Source organism: Brachycentrus maculatus, unplaced genomic scaffold (genome assembly GCF_059751285.1).
Source record: "Brachycentrus maculatus isolate JH-2025_06_01 unplaced genomic scaffold, ASM5975128v1 h1tg000086l, whole genome shotgun sequence".
In the NCBI taxonomy this organism is placed as follows: Eukaryota; Metazoa; Arthropoda; class Insecta; order Trichoptera; family Brachycentridae; genus Brachycentrus; species Brachycentrus maculatus.
The window spans coordinates 126478-143386 of NW_028280840.1; the positions used below are offsets into that span (position 1 = coordinate 126478).

Genomic DNA, 16909 nt, shown 5'->3' on the forward strand with positions numbered 1-16909 from the left:
AACGCGGAGGGAAACTACCCAGCGAGGGGTCGCTAACGACTTCACCGCATGCACGGGACGAACACTGCGCGACTAAAGTGAATATTTAATGGTAAACGCATGTAGCATTCTGAGGCGGTTAGTTCTTTAAAAGCTCCGAGTGAAGAGAGCTTTTGGTAAAGTGTTTGTAGGCTGAATATCGGTATTGGCAAACTCGGGACGGGTGTTCACGTGCGCGCGCGCTCCGCTCGATATGCGTTCCGCCAATCCGCTCAGTCCGCTGCCGGCAGTTGTCAGGGGAGTGTGTCGCGCATCGTTCGCTCAATCCGGCTGTCACGCCGATCGCCGACGAAATAAAACATCGATTTTGTGATAAAGTAAGTATAAAAAATATAAAATTCTAACGCGTCGACGTGAAATTGTGCTATAGAAGTGATATATTCTATGTTTATCTCGTGATTTATTCGACGTGTGAAGATCGACGCATCTATCTCTTCGCTGTGTTGTTTGTTTATATTGCGCGTTGGTCTCCGATGTTCGAGGTCTGTGAACCGCCAAATTCTGGAGGAATATTTCGTCGAAAAAAGGTTTTTTCTCACGCACTCCGCTGGTAAACGGTTGCCATGTTTGTTGTGTTTTTGCCGCGACTTCTGCGCAAGGACGAAAAATTACGGCTAATTTTAGTTTTCCCGAATTTTTCTGACAGAACCTCGAAAAGTCGCAATACGATCATGTAAAAAAAGATATTGTCGCGAATTGCAGTAAAATAATTTATGGTAATTTTTCCGTATTCCATGTGGAACGGTGTCTGGGTATTGGGGTCTATGCACGAGGGGACGCGCGCCGCTAAGAATATTGATCCGTCGCGGCGCTCGCGGCGCCCTATTAATAACATCCCGCTACACTGGAATTATAAATAACCGACGCTTTAGGATTCGACAGACGACAAAATGACCACATTCTGGAGAGCTTGCGAGTAAAATTGCAGCCGGTATTATAACAATATAAGATTGGCGCTAAATCTCCCGGGAAAGCCGAACCCGCCCCCCGCCAGGAGGCGCTAGTGTAGCGTGTAGCTGACATGACAGCCGTAGTGATGATTTTCATTCACGTGACAAACTAATGTTTGTAAAAATAATAACCATTACAGGCGAGTATACAGCTGTATTGCGGTGATATTACACACGAGTAAATAAATGAGTTTAAATAATGATTATCAATACCTTACTGGAACATTTATATTCATGCTGATTATCCAGTAAATCAATCTAATTTTCCAAACTATTCTACAAAATTATATTATTTCCTATTGTTCGAAAATCCTAACCACCATTATTGTTATTATTAATCAACGAATTGTGTACTGCTAACGTATCGCTTAAACTTCCCCGCAAATTTAAAGTGTCTTCAGTTTAGCTTTACTTACTAATCCAGTAGCGTATAAATATCGTTAATAGAAAATAACGTAAATAAATTATATTAATGTTGTAATTTATTACTATACTTTTACTACCCGTAAAATAATTTTGATTATTGAACTGATTTTAGTCATTTTTGTCCAAGTTTTTATAAATTCTATCCACATGTACTTTAATTATAGACATTACGAAATATAATTGAATTTTCTTTATAGTTTCTTAACTAAACGATTTCTATCACTAAAGTATTTCTCTCACAAATGTTGATCGTAATAAAGATAATGTGCCTTAGATCAACAACTACACTAAACGATATGACATAAGATGGTGAAGATAGTACAACCGTATTTTATTCTAACTAGATTCGTATAGAATAATAATGATTATCATTTTGGATAATTTAATAGTAAAAATTATACTTAAAGGTGCTTCGATTCTACAAATTCTTCTTGCAGTCTTTTTTAATTGAAAAAAGTTTGCTTTATTAAATATCAAATTCATAATATTCTCACTATTTTGGCTTACTACACCTGGATTGTTAAATTGACAGTAATTTAGTATAATTCATGTAAATTAGATAAGAAAATTATTAATTTAAATAATTTGTATTACCTCTCAATTTTTTTAAATTGGAGGAACAATATATTACTGTGATTTCCCCCGGTATAATCAAATGGCTCTTTATAGGTAAAATGCGCATCATATAATATGTTTAATTAATGCCGATCAATCCCAAAAGTATTACGATAAAGCTTTTAACGATAAAAATTATATAAAACCAAAAGTTCTTTTTTTGTGACCATCAAAATAATTATATAATTAATGGTTTGTTCGGGATGCAAGCATTTATTACTCAGCCACGACTTAGTGGTTTTTTTTGGTTCTATTATTTAACGTACACCTGTAATATTAAATTCTTCCACCTTGCTGGGGGAAAAAAAGTTATTCGCTTTAGGTATTCTCGAATAGTTTGTACAGTTAAAATTTTGGTTTTACTTGTTTATTGGTTTGCCTGAAATGCATGGAGTTTATTAGAGCCATCTCATGTCTCCGCATAGTACGGTTGGCTAACCACGTGGAATAACCTCTCCCGCCCCTGCGGCCTCTAGTTAAGTGCTTATTCTACTCTTAACTAGATACTTGCATACTATTATTCACTCAATTTACTAAGACGCTTTAAAATGATCAGCTGTGATATCTGTCAAAGGCGAATGCAATGTATATTTTGAAGGGGCCTGTGCACTTTTTTGTAGCAAAAAGTATATGGGAGTAATTTCATAAACAAATAATTCACAGTCTGTACAGGCAAATCAAATGATTTTTTGTTAAACCAGAGATGAGTTTAAAGTAATAAGCATACTATTTCATAACAGGTTCATACCCCTGTAAACTAAATGTGTGATTGTTACTAAAATATTAAACATTTTAACGGTTTATATTTTAGTCTAGCTAAAGTTTTTGATGTAAAATTGTCAATAATGTTAGAAGCCATAAATATGCAATAAACTTTAAACGAGTAAATCAGAAACCGAATTAAGTATCGACTTCTTTGAATGAAGTCGTTTTTTTTATTCGATTACCTAATACTAAAAATAATTATATAATTAATTCAAAATGTGAACAATGTAGACCACTGACGATTTTAACCTTTATTCATCATCGAGCAACACTTAACATATTTTTCACTCTCGTGGGAAAATATAGTAAGCTCAATTAAAAGCTCTATTTTAGCATTATTTGGCGCAAAATACATTTTATTTTTCAATGAGTATTCATTATTATTATTTTATCGATTCATGTAAGCTTTAATGCTCGCTTAGAACCTCAAAAAAGGTAAAATATGTATTGGTACCCTTTATTTGTACAAAAATATTTCAAAGCATTGAAATCTTGAATTGGAAGTGGAATTTTTTGGTCATATTTTTACATCTAAAAAGCATCGATATTACTTACGACTGATTTCCGGAATACGTATTACATTTTTTAATAAAACATGATAAGATCCTTACAAACTTTGTATTTGAGAATAACCGTTTAACGAAGGTTTCGTAAATTCGGATTCAGAAACAATAAATCCCTGAAGTAAAAAAATGTAACATCAATATATGAAATGAGTTAATGACAGATATTGGATTTTCCAAATAAAATATCGAGAAATGGCTGTATCATTTTAGAAAAACCTACACGCGTTGTAAGAAAATTCGAACTTTTTGATTTGAAAAGTTCGGAAAAAACAAATACTTTTCTCAAGACAGCTCTTCAATACAAAATATCAACTCAAGTAAATAAAGTCCTTAGAATTTTATCAAATTATATATAAAACACTTGTATTTTACCACTTGAGTACTCAAGTGGTAAAACATTAGTGTTTTATTTATAATTTAATCATATCTTAACGCAAATTGAATGCCGAAACAATAAATAACTAACTAACTTACCACTACGCCGCTTCCCCACAGGGTTAGGCAGAGAGAATGACGGTCGAGCCCCGTGAATGCCCAGACTTCATAGTATTATTCATCTATGTTGAGATGTCAAAAAATAATATGAAAAAAATTATCTTCAAATGTAAGTCAAAAAAGAACTTCATTCCACCAAATTATCTTCGCTTTGTTGCGAAAAGGTCAAACTAGTATAAAATGAAGTAGATCAGATTCATCGATGAAATATTTCTTGCTCATCGCTTTAAATGAATGCCACACCGATTTAAGATTATTTATCTGACCACTCGTATCTACTTGTACTGACACAACGGTCCGTTTCCGCTATATTTACGACTGGATTTAAAATCAAAGTCACCTTTAACATTTTGTATACGTGAAGATCAAACAATGTACGATAAATAAAATCAGAATACATATATTATAACATATGTAGATGTCTCAACAAATATGCGTTTTTTATACGAACGGAATAGATACAGGGATCTAGATATTTACAAGACTTGCCACCTGTCAGTTACTAGCTTAAGTGATCATTTTATACATTGTGTAACGTTCACCATTCTGTCAGTTATTAAACACGAAAGAAGTAGTCTTTAAAAAATAAACGAAATGCTTTCTTCAAAATAGCAGAATTGTTTTAATTTGCTCTTTTTTAATCGTCTCAAAGAGTAATCATTTCGTTTGCTTGAATAATCATTTGATGATAAAAATTCTAACAAAATTCTCATCTTATTTCGAAATATATTTTTCGTAAACCCTGTAATCTAATGATATATTCGTCTTATAATTACATATATGTCCATATATATTTTACTCACTAACTTACCATCACGCCGCTTCCCCGAAGGGGTAGGCGTAATAGAACTTAGGAAATATTCTTCGCCTCTTTAACATTCATACATCTCCTCATATATACCCGCCAATTATTTCGACTCCTGACCTTCTTCTTCTCTGACTTCCTTGATAAAAGTTAATTTTTTAAATGATTTTAATATGTATTTTAATCATATATCGCTCAATCCTTTCAAGAACGTCATAAATCAAAAAACTTGATTTTCCAGGAGAACGTTTTAAAGTTTAAAAATATAATAAAAAATATTTAAAATAAATATCAAGCCATTTATTTAACTTTTTACTGTGCAACAGATCTTTTTAGTTAAAACCTGAAGGTTTTTTCTACGTTTGAAAAATATTTAATTTATTTAAAAGAATAATAAAACAATACCTTTTCTTCAAAATGCAAAAACAACTCTTTCTGGCCTGTAGCGGGTAAATATTAAGTTAAAAATATGCCTCTTTTGCTGGGATACAGTACATTTTTTAGGCATTCCGAAAACATAAACAACTGAAAATTGACGATTTTTGATTTATAACGTTCTTGAAAGGAGTGAGCGATATGTTTATAATAATTGCATATGATTCAGTGCCGTTTTTTTATCTTCATTTTTCACTCGATGACATGTTATCTCCAACTTATACAGGTGAAATAATTTCCTGATTATCATTTTTACTAACCACGCTTTAACCATTAGATACCTACGCCAAGAAAGTTAGAATTAAATATCTCATAGGTAGATTTATCCCGGGAAAATGTATTCGACACCGCACGAGTAAAAAGCTTAATTGATAAAAATTATTTGATTGCTGTTAAATTTATATCCGCCTCCCTTATGTAGTGGTTAGCGCGTTCGGCTAGGGCACTGGAGCATTTTAACATCTCAGCTTAGATGAAGAAGAATATGGAAGTCTGGGAATTACACGGCTTATGGCCTGTCGTAGGATGGTTAAGTCATCTCTTTACATACGTGCAACATTCACCATTCTACCCTTATTGACAAGCACACTAAAACTTTTGGATATATTGATAAATCACATGACATAGTAGGTACATATGAGTTCACAACAGTCCATGTTGGATTGAGGAATGCTTTCATTTAGCAGAAACCCTTTAATTTGTATGCAACATCCGAATGATGTAAAAATAACTGCTGAATGGGGAAAATCCATATTTATGAACAAGTATTTGGACGCATTCAAAATGTTCGGAAGGATACTGGAGGTCCAGGTATCGATTCCAAAGGGAGTCGAAATAAAAATGATTGATTTTTCAATCTAATATTTATTTAAAATTATATTACTCAGGACTAGTACCAGTGGCGCAGAACTGATCACATTGCCTATCTTAACGATCAATATAACACTGCTTCCATGCGATACAGTACCCTATGCACCATTGGCTGCGGATAAGGGTTAGAAGAAGAATAATAATTCATGAATGTTCTTTGTCGATTTCATTAGACCTTTTATGTTATTAGTGAAAAGCAAAGATACATTACTTTGCAACAGACAAACATAAAACTGCTTGTGGAACACATATGGAGGCTGAACATGTGGCAGCACTGGAGGGCAGTGTTGCAATTGCTTGAGCTGATCTCTCATCATCTCTCCGGAATTTTGTGATATTTACAATATTTTTATTATTACGATTGTTATTTAATTTTAAAATACTACACTACCGATATATGGTTCAATTAAGATTCAATTATCAATTTAAATTAGTATAATGAAGAAAAATTTTAACATTTATTTTTTCGGGACGATTTTTTGCCATTTCATTCAACTTCTAGGCGTTTTCAGTCCGGTACAATATTAAACCCAGTAAATGCCAAAGAGGTTTACTAATGGACTTAGAATGAGGGTTACCTTATCTCGCTTCTTGATCATGGAACAATACTTAGAGAAATACACGCACAAATTAGAATACGTACAAAATAATGTAATCGTATATAGTAAAAAAAAATACTATACATTTTAACATCGATATCCGACCACGTGGACATAGTTTATTTAAATAATGTATATAAGTACCTACATACTAATATGTTGGCGGAAACATCAATACAAAACTTTTTTGCTGTTGTTACTTGCCGATTGTGAACGTTTCTGTGTGGGTATGTATTTAATCAATCATCTCTAACATGCCTTACCAAATAGATTTATGGAATTGATAAAGGCAGATTCATGTAGGTTTTTAGGTTAGTACTTACATCGATGTTTTTTGTTGTGGCATATTTTCTAGAGATGAAAAGATTGATTAAGATATAAAAAGGAGGGTGAATGCTAGGAACAGAGTAGATGGTGTACTCAAATCAGTTGTAGCAAATAAAAGGTTAATAGGGGAAGCTAAATTGTCATTGGACAACAGAGTCCTAGTACTAACCCTAATGGATGAAAGTGAAGCATGGAGATGTCAAAAGAAGGATGTCAGCAGACTGAGTGCAGTCGAAATGTGATATGTATGATAGATATTCGAATGATGATAGAAGGAAAGAAAAGAAGGCTGAGATAAGCACTATCGATAAAATTAAGAAAGGTATGTTGAGATGGTTTGGACACGTGGAACGAATGAGTGAGGAAAGAATGGTAAAACAAATATATCAAGTGAATGTAATTGGAAATCGAACCAGAGGAAGACCCAGGAAAACTTGGCATAATGTAGTATTACTTGAAGGTGGTCAAGAAACTGAAATAATCGGAGGGTGTTTATGAGGAGATGTATGAGGAGACGTATTACGTGACTGTGGAAGAGGCAAAGGATGTTTGAAAAGATAGAAAGATAGTGTGGCGTTCTATTCTCTCTGCCCACTACTGCGGACACGGGGCGTGATGATTAGTTGCAGAGTTTGTTTATTATTGGTTTGATTTTGGAATGCCTTTGTTCGTAATGAGGGAATGAAAATTAAACCTGTAAATACATTATGCCGTTCCCCTCTTGCATAGATTCTAGTTGCCTACTGCATAATAGACGAGTATGTGGCTCGTGAGTGAATAATATATGTTTGGGTTAATTTCGTCCAACCCCTCGTCTTCTATTTCGGTTGCCCATGAAAACACCACACGGATGACTTTCCGTGCAGTCAAAGCTAAATAGGGTTCAAGATCGCTCATATCAAAATAAAGGTGAGGGGATCTCCTTCTCTCGGGTTTGTTGAGCGTTGAATTGAATAGGCCTTTTGAATGAAGCCCGTAACTCGGGTTTTTTCGTCTGAAAAGGGGCTCATCATAACATCATACAAGGGAGACTCCTGTCGAATCATTTGAGGGGTAGAATACATCTGCGACGAATCCGAGCTCTTCATCCGTCATTGTTTTAGGTTTCTGGTCTACATCACTCAATGTCGTATTTTGGTAAAAGTTGATGCGGATTGAGTTTCAAACATCACTATTATTAGTAATTAGACATACTAGATATTGAGTTGAATCGTGAATCGTGATGAGATGATATAATATCGGTGTATTTATTTTCGCTAGTACCTTTATTCTTTGTGTTAATATATAATGAGGTATGACTACATTTTCTAAATGGATAATCTTGATTTCAACACCTCATTATGGATGTTTATTATCTTAGATGTAGGTGGTCCAAATATGTGTACGTGTGTACCATTCATATGTGTGAACGAATATTTTCATATGTTGTTATTGTTTATATTGTAAGATCGTCTAATTTAAATTTTTTTTTTGTGTTCGGCATATAGATTGATTACTAAACAATGTATTCTTGTTAAATTAAACACGGTGATCCGATTCAGCACCTTTTCGTTAATGGGTGCTAATAGCGGCAAAAAATGTTAAACGCTTTTTCAATTTGAATAAAATTTTGTTTTTTTTTCAGGTGTAGCATAGGATGAGAGTGTTGCGAGCATCAAGAGCGTAGAGGTGATGGAGACCAACCCCACAAAGTGGGCAGCCGCCCTCGCGGCGGCCCTATTGCTGCTCAGCAGCTCCGCACTAGCTCTTTCCGTACTGCCTCACGATGTGCATCCCGGATTTGGAATCAAAAAGTTCGCCACCAACGACTCACAAAACAATCTCAATTTTAGAATTTTAGATGAGGAATACTCGAAGTTTTTCACCGTGTTAGGAGATGGTTTGGTAATGACAACTTCCGATCTCTCCCCGCTCATCAACAAACCCGTGAATCTCGTAGTCCTCGAGCAGACCCCGAATAGCACGGCGACCCATTTAGTACCGCTTTTCGTCTTAGACCGCAGAGACATGCTAAGGTTCAAAGCCGATGTCCTGCAAGCGAAAGGAGAGGTTATAGAAAACGCGTCACCGGGGACGAAAGTAGAAAACGTGCCTATTTTGATGGCCACTTCGATATTTGATACAACACCTATCATTTACAAGTTCATATCAGGCAACGATGACGGCGCTTTCGCTCTCCAAGATTGTGACAGTTTGAAAGTCATGCCAAACGTTACAGTCGAATACGCAAATCGAGGTGTGTGGCTCGTTACCGGTAAGCCGTTGGACAGAGAGAAGAAATCCGAATACGTCTTGAGAATCCAAGCCAGCGATGAACGAGGACTCAAAAAAACTGTTGCAAAAATTTACGTAGAAGTGACTGACGAGAACGATAATGCTCCAGTATTTTTGAAAAAAGTTTACCGATTTAAAGTCAACGGAACGAGGGGTGTCGATAACAATGGTAATGCTACAGTCAATTGGAAGCGATTTTTGTCCATAGGAAAAGTAGAAGCGAAGGACGCTGATGGAGATAAGATTGCATACGCTTTAATAACACCGACCAATTTGGTAGTCATCGTTCCTCAAACTGGTGAGATATTGCTTACTGGTGAACCCACAGAAATGGAAATCGAATTGAAAGTAGAAGCTCATGATGTAGCTACTCCTACCTTAAAATCGAAGATTCCCTCCAAGGTATTTATTGACTTCGTTCCTCCCGCTGTAACAATCAATGAAGAAATCGAAATGACAAATGAAGTCGACCCAAATACCCATCATAGAGAAAAGCGAAGAGTGACCAGAGCTGTTAGGCCGACTAAGAGAATAGAGTTCACAGAAGCGGATGGTGAGACGGAAGGTCGAAGTGTCTTTCAACTGGAAAAGGAAACCGATAGGGAAACGTTCAAGATTCGCGATGAAAATGTTTGGGTTACTGTAGAATCAAGTGGTGTTGTTAAAGTGAAAAAGAAGTGGGACTTCGAGGAATTAGGGCCAGAGAAAACAATCGACTTCTGGGTGACGATAACGAACGCAGGCAACGGTGGTAAGTTGATTTGATTATCTGTTATAATTTATCTGTATTTTTTAATATGATACTTACTCTATTTATCAACATATGGTAAACAAAGTATTCTTAGTATAGATTAGAAACACGTTATAAACATATCTTTTTTTAATGAAATACATAGGTACATTCCCACTTATTGAATACGGACCTATGTTTATTATTTATAATGTCTGTGTGGTGGTTGGTTAGCGTATTTTGCTACCGTCTCAGATTCGATTACATGCGGGATGAAAATGTAAGTCATTAATTCACTCTCATATTTATTTAATCCTTCCCTGGATGGCAACTCAAGCGCAGATCTTATCAGCAGAAGCCTTCGTGTAGTCGACGATCAAATTTACACTGCATCAATTTGACAATATTGGTTGCGGATAAGGGTCTGCAGAAAAATATTTACCTCATGATCGCTAGTTGCTCTATCAACCACACTGACATTTTTTTGTCGGTCGTTTACGAAGATTTATATGAAAACTTTTCCGAACTCAGACATTTAAAAATAAAAATAAAACAATATGTGAGACTCGTCGCGTCGCCGGCAGTTTAGTGAAGTAATTCAAGTATTTCCATAGCGTGCACGTGGCTCCACGCCCAGTCTCCACTATATGGTATTCAAAAAAACCTATATAGTAGCTACTATATATTAATGCTTTCTTGTATGGCATATTTGCTGTTTCAAAGGCTTTACAGCGGTTGGCAACGCGCCCCTAGAATATATTATTGACATTGCGGATTTCGCTAGGAGAACCCTTAACCCCAACACCGACACATGTGGACAAAGCGTTGCCAAACAACTGCTTGGGGTAAGTCAAAGGAACAGAAAATATTATGTTCTCATGACGAAAACAAACATGGAATTACATCCACTTGAATGTTTATTACTAGTCACATACATACCATACATGCTACTGAATTTGACTCTCTCGAAAATGATGATTTATTTGTTAATCTTGAGTTTCAAGTAGGTCCCTTTGCTCTCATATTTCAACCCGTTTATCTGTCAAGGTCATTACTTAAACTACTTTACGTATTAGATCTAGAAAAGACAAAGTTTTTTTTTTATTATGATGTTTAAAAAACAAAGATCATTATTGGTTCCAACGATGAAAGCGGCTTGGTCACGAGTCGAAATAACCGACGGGTGTGTATGAGGAGATGCATGAATGTGGAAGAGGTAAAGGATGTTTGAAAAGACAGAAAGATAGTGTGGTATTCTATTCTCTCTTCCTACCCCTGCGGGAGGCGACGTGATGGTTAGTTAGGTAGTTAGGTTCTGGGTACTTTTCAAAATTCGTTGGTCCAAAACCTTATCTTTTTAGTTTTGAAATGGTTAATTCGAATTCTATTTGTTCTGCTTCAGCACAAAGAAGAAACTAATTTATACAAAAAAAAAATTAGGATTTGTAAACTTTGACGTAATAGCGCAACTCTAAAACTCAAAATTTTAAGAACGGTATAAATTTATATGAGACGACTTTAGCCGGAAATAGAAAACTGAGGAAACTTGGTGTGACTAAGTATTTCTAATATGTATTTGAAAGTGGACGGGTCGATTTTTTTGCCAAGAATTTTCACTCATGAATGACATGAAATTATAGTAACTTTAAACATAAAGAGTAAATCCACTCACAAGTGGGTATCTGTTATAAAACTTATGAAGCTTAAGTAGGACCATGATAAGCGGTATTGCTCAAGCCGTAGTAGCTAGATTCCAAAGTCACTTTTGCAAAGACATAGTAGAGTGGCGTTCTATCCTCTCTGTCTACATCTGCGGGAAAGCAGCGTGATGGGTTGTTATTTATGTAAAACTTTTATTTTTTCGTGAAAAATCATAATTAGTACATAAGAAATACAAAATATAATACGTATAAATTAAAATAAGCATCATCATCTAACAATAGAAATCTACCCAATGGAACCCATAAAAATCGGTAAGTAGGTGATTGAAGAGAAGGGGTCTAAAGCATTCAAATTTATTTTTGAAATCTCGTAAAAAATAGAAGTTTTCTTACAATAATTGCTTCGCACTTGTGCAAATTAGTTTACGCGCATGTGTGGACGGAAAAACTGCTGATAAAACGCACGTGTTTACCTGCGCAAAAAAGCGACCGCGAAGCAAAAATTTCACATGTGAACAGGCATTAAGGATATAATAGTTTTTAGAGTAATCAAAACAAAACACAAAATCCGATGATTTTTCAAAGATACTTTTTTATAGCATCATTTGTTTCTTCATGTGAATTCTGTAATAATAGTAATTTTAATAATAATAATTATTATAATTATGATAATAATAATAATTTTGAATAATTTATAAAGCGCCATTTTCGTAAAATATTACCTCAAAAGGGCTTATACAGACGTGCTTCCTCTGCTTCTATTACTAACCACATTCGCCTCATAAATTTGTTTTACTATTATTTCTTTACTATTTGATTCACATGCCCAAACCGTCTCAACACACTTTTCTTAATTTTATTGATAATGCTTATCTCAGCCTTGCATTCTTTGCTTATATCACCATTCGAGCATCTATCATACATCGTTTTGCCGGACATTCGTCTGAGAGAACGCATTTCGACTGCATTTAGGCTACTTTCATCCTCCTTTTGCCAACTCCATTCTTCACTTGATACAAGGTGTTAATAGCTGAGACTATTAAAATTTCACACATGAAAGATAATGGTATATGTATTTGGTTACTGCGATCCACCCCCTATCCTTCCATATAATAATATCAGCCTCACACACTCACGACACGCGATCTGAGACATACAGCTACCTGCTACCATGCTGTCTTATTTTCAATTCTCAGCTCGGATTTTCAAAGGTATCCTGCATCAGTGCATTTTTAACGAGTAAAATGTTATCGATTACTGTCATAAAAATTTGAGAAAGGTTTCAAACGGAGAAATGCGAATCAAAGCTATGATAAGAATTTTAGATGAAATCAAAAAAGCTCTGTTTCCTTAAGATTTTTATAAAAATATGTTTTTAATTTAAGTTTTACGTGGTATTACCACTATTTCTTAAAATCTGTTGTGACACGTGTTTTCATACATTCTGCATTATTTTCAAACATCGTAAATGATACGGAATACGCCAAAGGACGTGATATAATAGATTTTAAGAAATAGGGGTTATTATTAAGTAAAACTAAAATAAAAATGGATAAATATTACCTCAAAGTGACTGCCGAATCAACGATTGTGTATACACCTAGGATTTATAGCGAACGAATGTTGATAGATATTTAGTATTGTTAAATATAAGACCAGAAAGTTCACAAGAACGATTCATATGGAAGTTCATAAGATGACGCATAGTTATAAAATAATCTACATAATATACATATTGGGAGATAATTTAATATAAAAAATATCTTTATTTATCATTTGCAAAGAAAAAACGTGATTGGTTTAACTAATAATTTTCGGAAGGTAATTTAAAAAAAAAATTGTTGAAACTGAAATCGATCTTCTTCTACTTCTTATAACCCTTGTTCGCACATTATAGGGCACTAGTTTAGATTAACGCAATGTTAAGTTGATCGCTAATTATATGTAGGCAAACTGACTATTCCAGGATAGTATTGAATACATTTGCGAACGAAATGATTCCAATTATTTTCACCCTCTTAGGAATTGATCGTGGAATCTCCAGTACGGTAGCCAAACGCGCTAACAACTACACAATGATAAAAATTAAAATGAAATTTATGTAAATTATTTTAACTTTTGACGATAAGAATTTCGTTTGTAGTTGCTTATTTTATTTTCCATACTAAACTATTATTCGTTCGAAAGCATGTCAATAACGAAGGGGGACTCAGTGAGTCTTTTGTTGTTGTTTCTTTTCATCAAATTCATTGATTACAAAAAACGATTCAATCTATAGGTTTAGAAAAATATGGGGTCATTCCCTTTCAGGGATAAATAATAAAGATTATTTAAGGGATGGGAATTTTTGCATTTGACTCAATGTAACGTTGTAATAAACGAAGTATATAATGAGTCGGTTGTGGTCCCGTGATTCTGAGGTCCGTGATTCGATTCCCACTCTGCCACAACTTGACTTCTATTTCGCAAAACAGAAGGCATACTTGAATGAATACTGCCCAAAAATTAACCGATTATGAAAAAATTGTTTTTACATTATTTTTTATATGGAAAATTAAGACAGATTTTATATGATATTTGCAATGAACGAATGAGGAACAACAGTGACGTTTACGTTGTAAATTTTGTTTTGAAGAATGCCAAAATTTATGATGCGCTCATTATATATCGTGATACGGGAAAGAAAAAAATCAAAACAAACTTTTACCTCAGTTATGTATGAGTTTGTTTTACATACAATGTGTTATTTCCTTTCTGTTTAACCCTATGAGGAAATGGCGCGATTATACTCAAAAAAATATTTTTTATTTATTTTGTGCCTTCGTTGAATTTTTGTGTGTAAATTACGTATAAAGAGTTTGGTAATTAAAAATCTAAATGTTAAGAAAAAAAATTTTTTAGGTTATTAAAACATTAAATTTTTATTTACATGGCAATCTTTTCGGAATCATTATCATTTTTATTAAACTTGAATCGTTCAAATTGTAAAAATGGTTACTTTAACAGTACCTTAATGTGATGTTTTCATAAATTGTTTGCAGTTATTTTATTTAAATTCATCCCAGAATAAAAGCCTAAATGATGATTGTATTTTATCTCGCTTATCCTTAACATAAAAGCACCCAGAACTCGCAATACTTCCTCTACTGCGAGGTTAAGTTACAATGAACAAATTGCTATTTAGCGAAAAAATATGGTACAAACGACTAGACGGCTCGTAGTAGGTAATTTAAAAACCGTTCCCGGCGTATCTTGTACTCTTGCTTTCGGCCTACCCTCCTCCCGCCCCCGCTGCCTCCCCCCGCCCCTCCGCTGCTCCGGGCGTGGCGAAAAATCAATAGCTTTGGCTGCCTACAGCAGGCGAAAGGGAGGGATACTAAGAATTAGGAAGGGGAGGGGTCAAATAAGAAAACCCACCCGCCGCGGAAAACCCGAAAGTTTTCGCAACCTCGCTTGCCGGCGCGGAAGGAGTTATGTATTTGTGCAGCGGGAAATTTTCCCTCGGACGAAACTCTTCACAAAGGGCAAACTTCGGGGGATTCAATCAAGGAGAGGATTAGAATCTAGTTCCATTATCTCACGTCGGTGATTCGGCGATTGAATCTCGTGGACCATGAATGTGCAACCGTAACGCACAGATAAACCGTGGCTAATTTTAATCATCTTTCAAATCGACGAAGGTTTTCAAAACTGACAAAAAAACATAAAATAATATTTACGTAATCGAAATTCCCGTTAAGTAACACAACAATTAGCATAATAATTTCATTGAGCTTTTCGAATTCATAGTTTTGTAAAATATTTAGATGAAAATATAATTTGAAATTTATATTTTCATGCCTCTCCATGTTTAATGAGCCCATCCCAATAAATTAATTAAAATTAATATACCGAAAGGCTCGCATCCGGGAGAGGATGATGAGGAGCCAACCTCATCATAAACAGTTTGTTGAAAACAAATGAGGACTGGACACGTGGCAGCACAGCGCACTGTGGCGATTGTCAGCAATCTTCTGAGATCATCTCTCCAGAATTTCACTGTTATTTACAGTTTAATTTTTTAATGTAACAAAATATATCTTTATTATTTTTATTGATCATCTTTTTATTAGTTTTAATATAAAATCATTCATTTTCTAATCCGCATTTTCTCACATTTAAGCGCAATAATTGATCTAAATTGCCGTAGTACTCACCATATCCGCCGAAATACGGTAAAACTATCAACTGGTTATCTCCATGCCTCTCTATTGCTATTTTACGCACGCTAATGACCAAACAAAGCTTTGGAATATCACGTACAAAATTATTCGTGTGAGAAAGCAAATATTTGAATGAAAGGTATACTGAAAATAGAATTGATTTGTAAAGGAATATTATTACTACAATAATGGATGTAATAAAATGAATAAATTCGTTGAACATCCTTATTCTCTAACTAACTAACTAACTATCACGCCGCTTCCCCGCAGGGGTAGGCAGAGAGAATCGAACGCCGCACCACTCTGTCTTTGCAAACATTCTTCGCCTCTTCTACATTCATGCATCTCCTCATACATACCTGACGATTATAACGACTCCAGACCCGGCCGCTTTCAAGTATTTGACATACCTGATTATGCCAAGTTTTCCTCGGTCTTCCTCTGCTTCTTTTTCCAACTACATTCGCCTCATAAATTTGTTTAACCGTACTTTCTTCACTCTTACGTTCCACATGTCCAAACCATCTCAACACACCTTTATTAATTTTATCGATAATGCTTATCTCAGCCTTACATTCTTTCCTAATTTCACGTGTTTTTATTCTCTCGTGTGTATAGTCCTTGATGATTTCCTGTGATAAGATATTCGATCTATCAGACCAATGTGCGGCAAAACGATGTATGATACATGTTCAAATGGCAAAATAAGGAAAGAATTTACCGCTGAGATAAGGATAATGTATTTTGAAATTTAAAAAAAAATTATTATGACAACGTTTTTCTAGGTGCACTTTAAGAGTCAAAGCAAGGTATTCGGTTTGCACTCTTAAGAATATATTATTGATGCACTTCACCGCATCCACGGGAAGCTGTGGTAAGACACGCTTCAACGCACCACAAATCGTGTCCCTTGCTTACCCAAATCAGGCGGTGCTCGTTAAGCCATTGAAAACACAATCTCAGTGAGAAAAAATAAACACATACGCTAAAATTATGCAAGGTTTAATCCTCACATACCATATAATATAGTTATAATAATATAGTTATATTGCATGTATTTTTGTACAGAATAAATTGCACTTCGACTGTCTTTGCTTGTGTATTTGGTACCTAAAAAAGAGCCGTAGGCAGGCGAAACAGCCTAAGTGCA

At 34.8% G+C, this 16909-nt stretch overlaps 1 protein-coding gene across 6 annotated transcripts in view; it reads left to right on the forward strand.

Moving 5' to 3' along the window:
- The first annotated feature begins 253 nt into the window (after positions 1-253).
- CadN (neural cadherin) overlaps positions 254-16909 on the forward strand; it is a 385766-nt gene continuing 369110 nt past the window's right edge. For all 6 annotated transcript variants that reach the window (XM_088257634.1, XM_088257638.1, XM_088257636.1 and 3 more), the window contains exons 1-2: positions 254-356; positions 8517-9917. In XM_088257634.1, the coding sequence (XP_088113760.1) occupies positions 8564-9917 (1354 nt within the window). In that variant the 5' untranslated portion in view covers positions 254-356; positions 8517-8563. The remainder of the gene's footprint in view (positions 357-8516; positions 9918-16909) is intronic.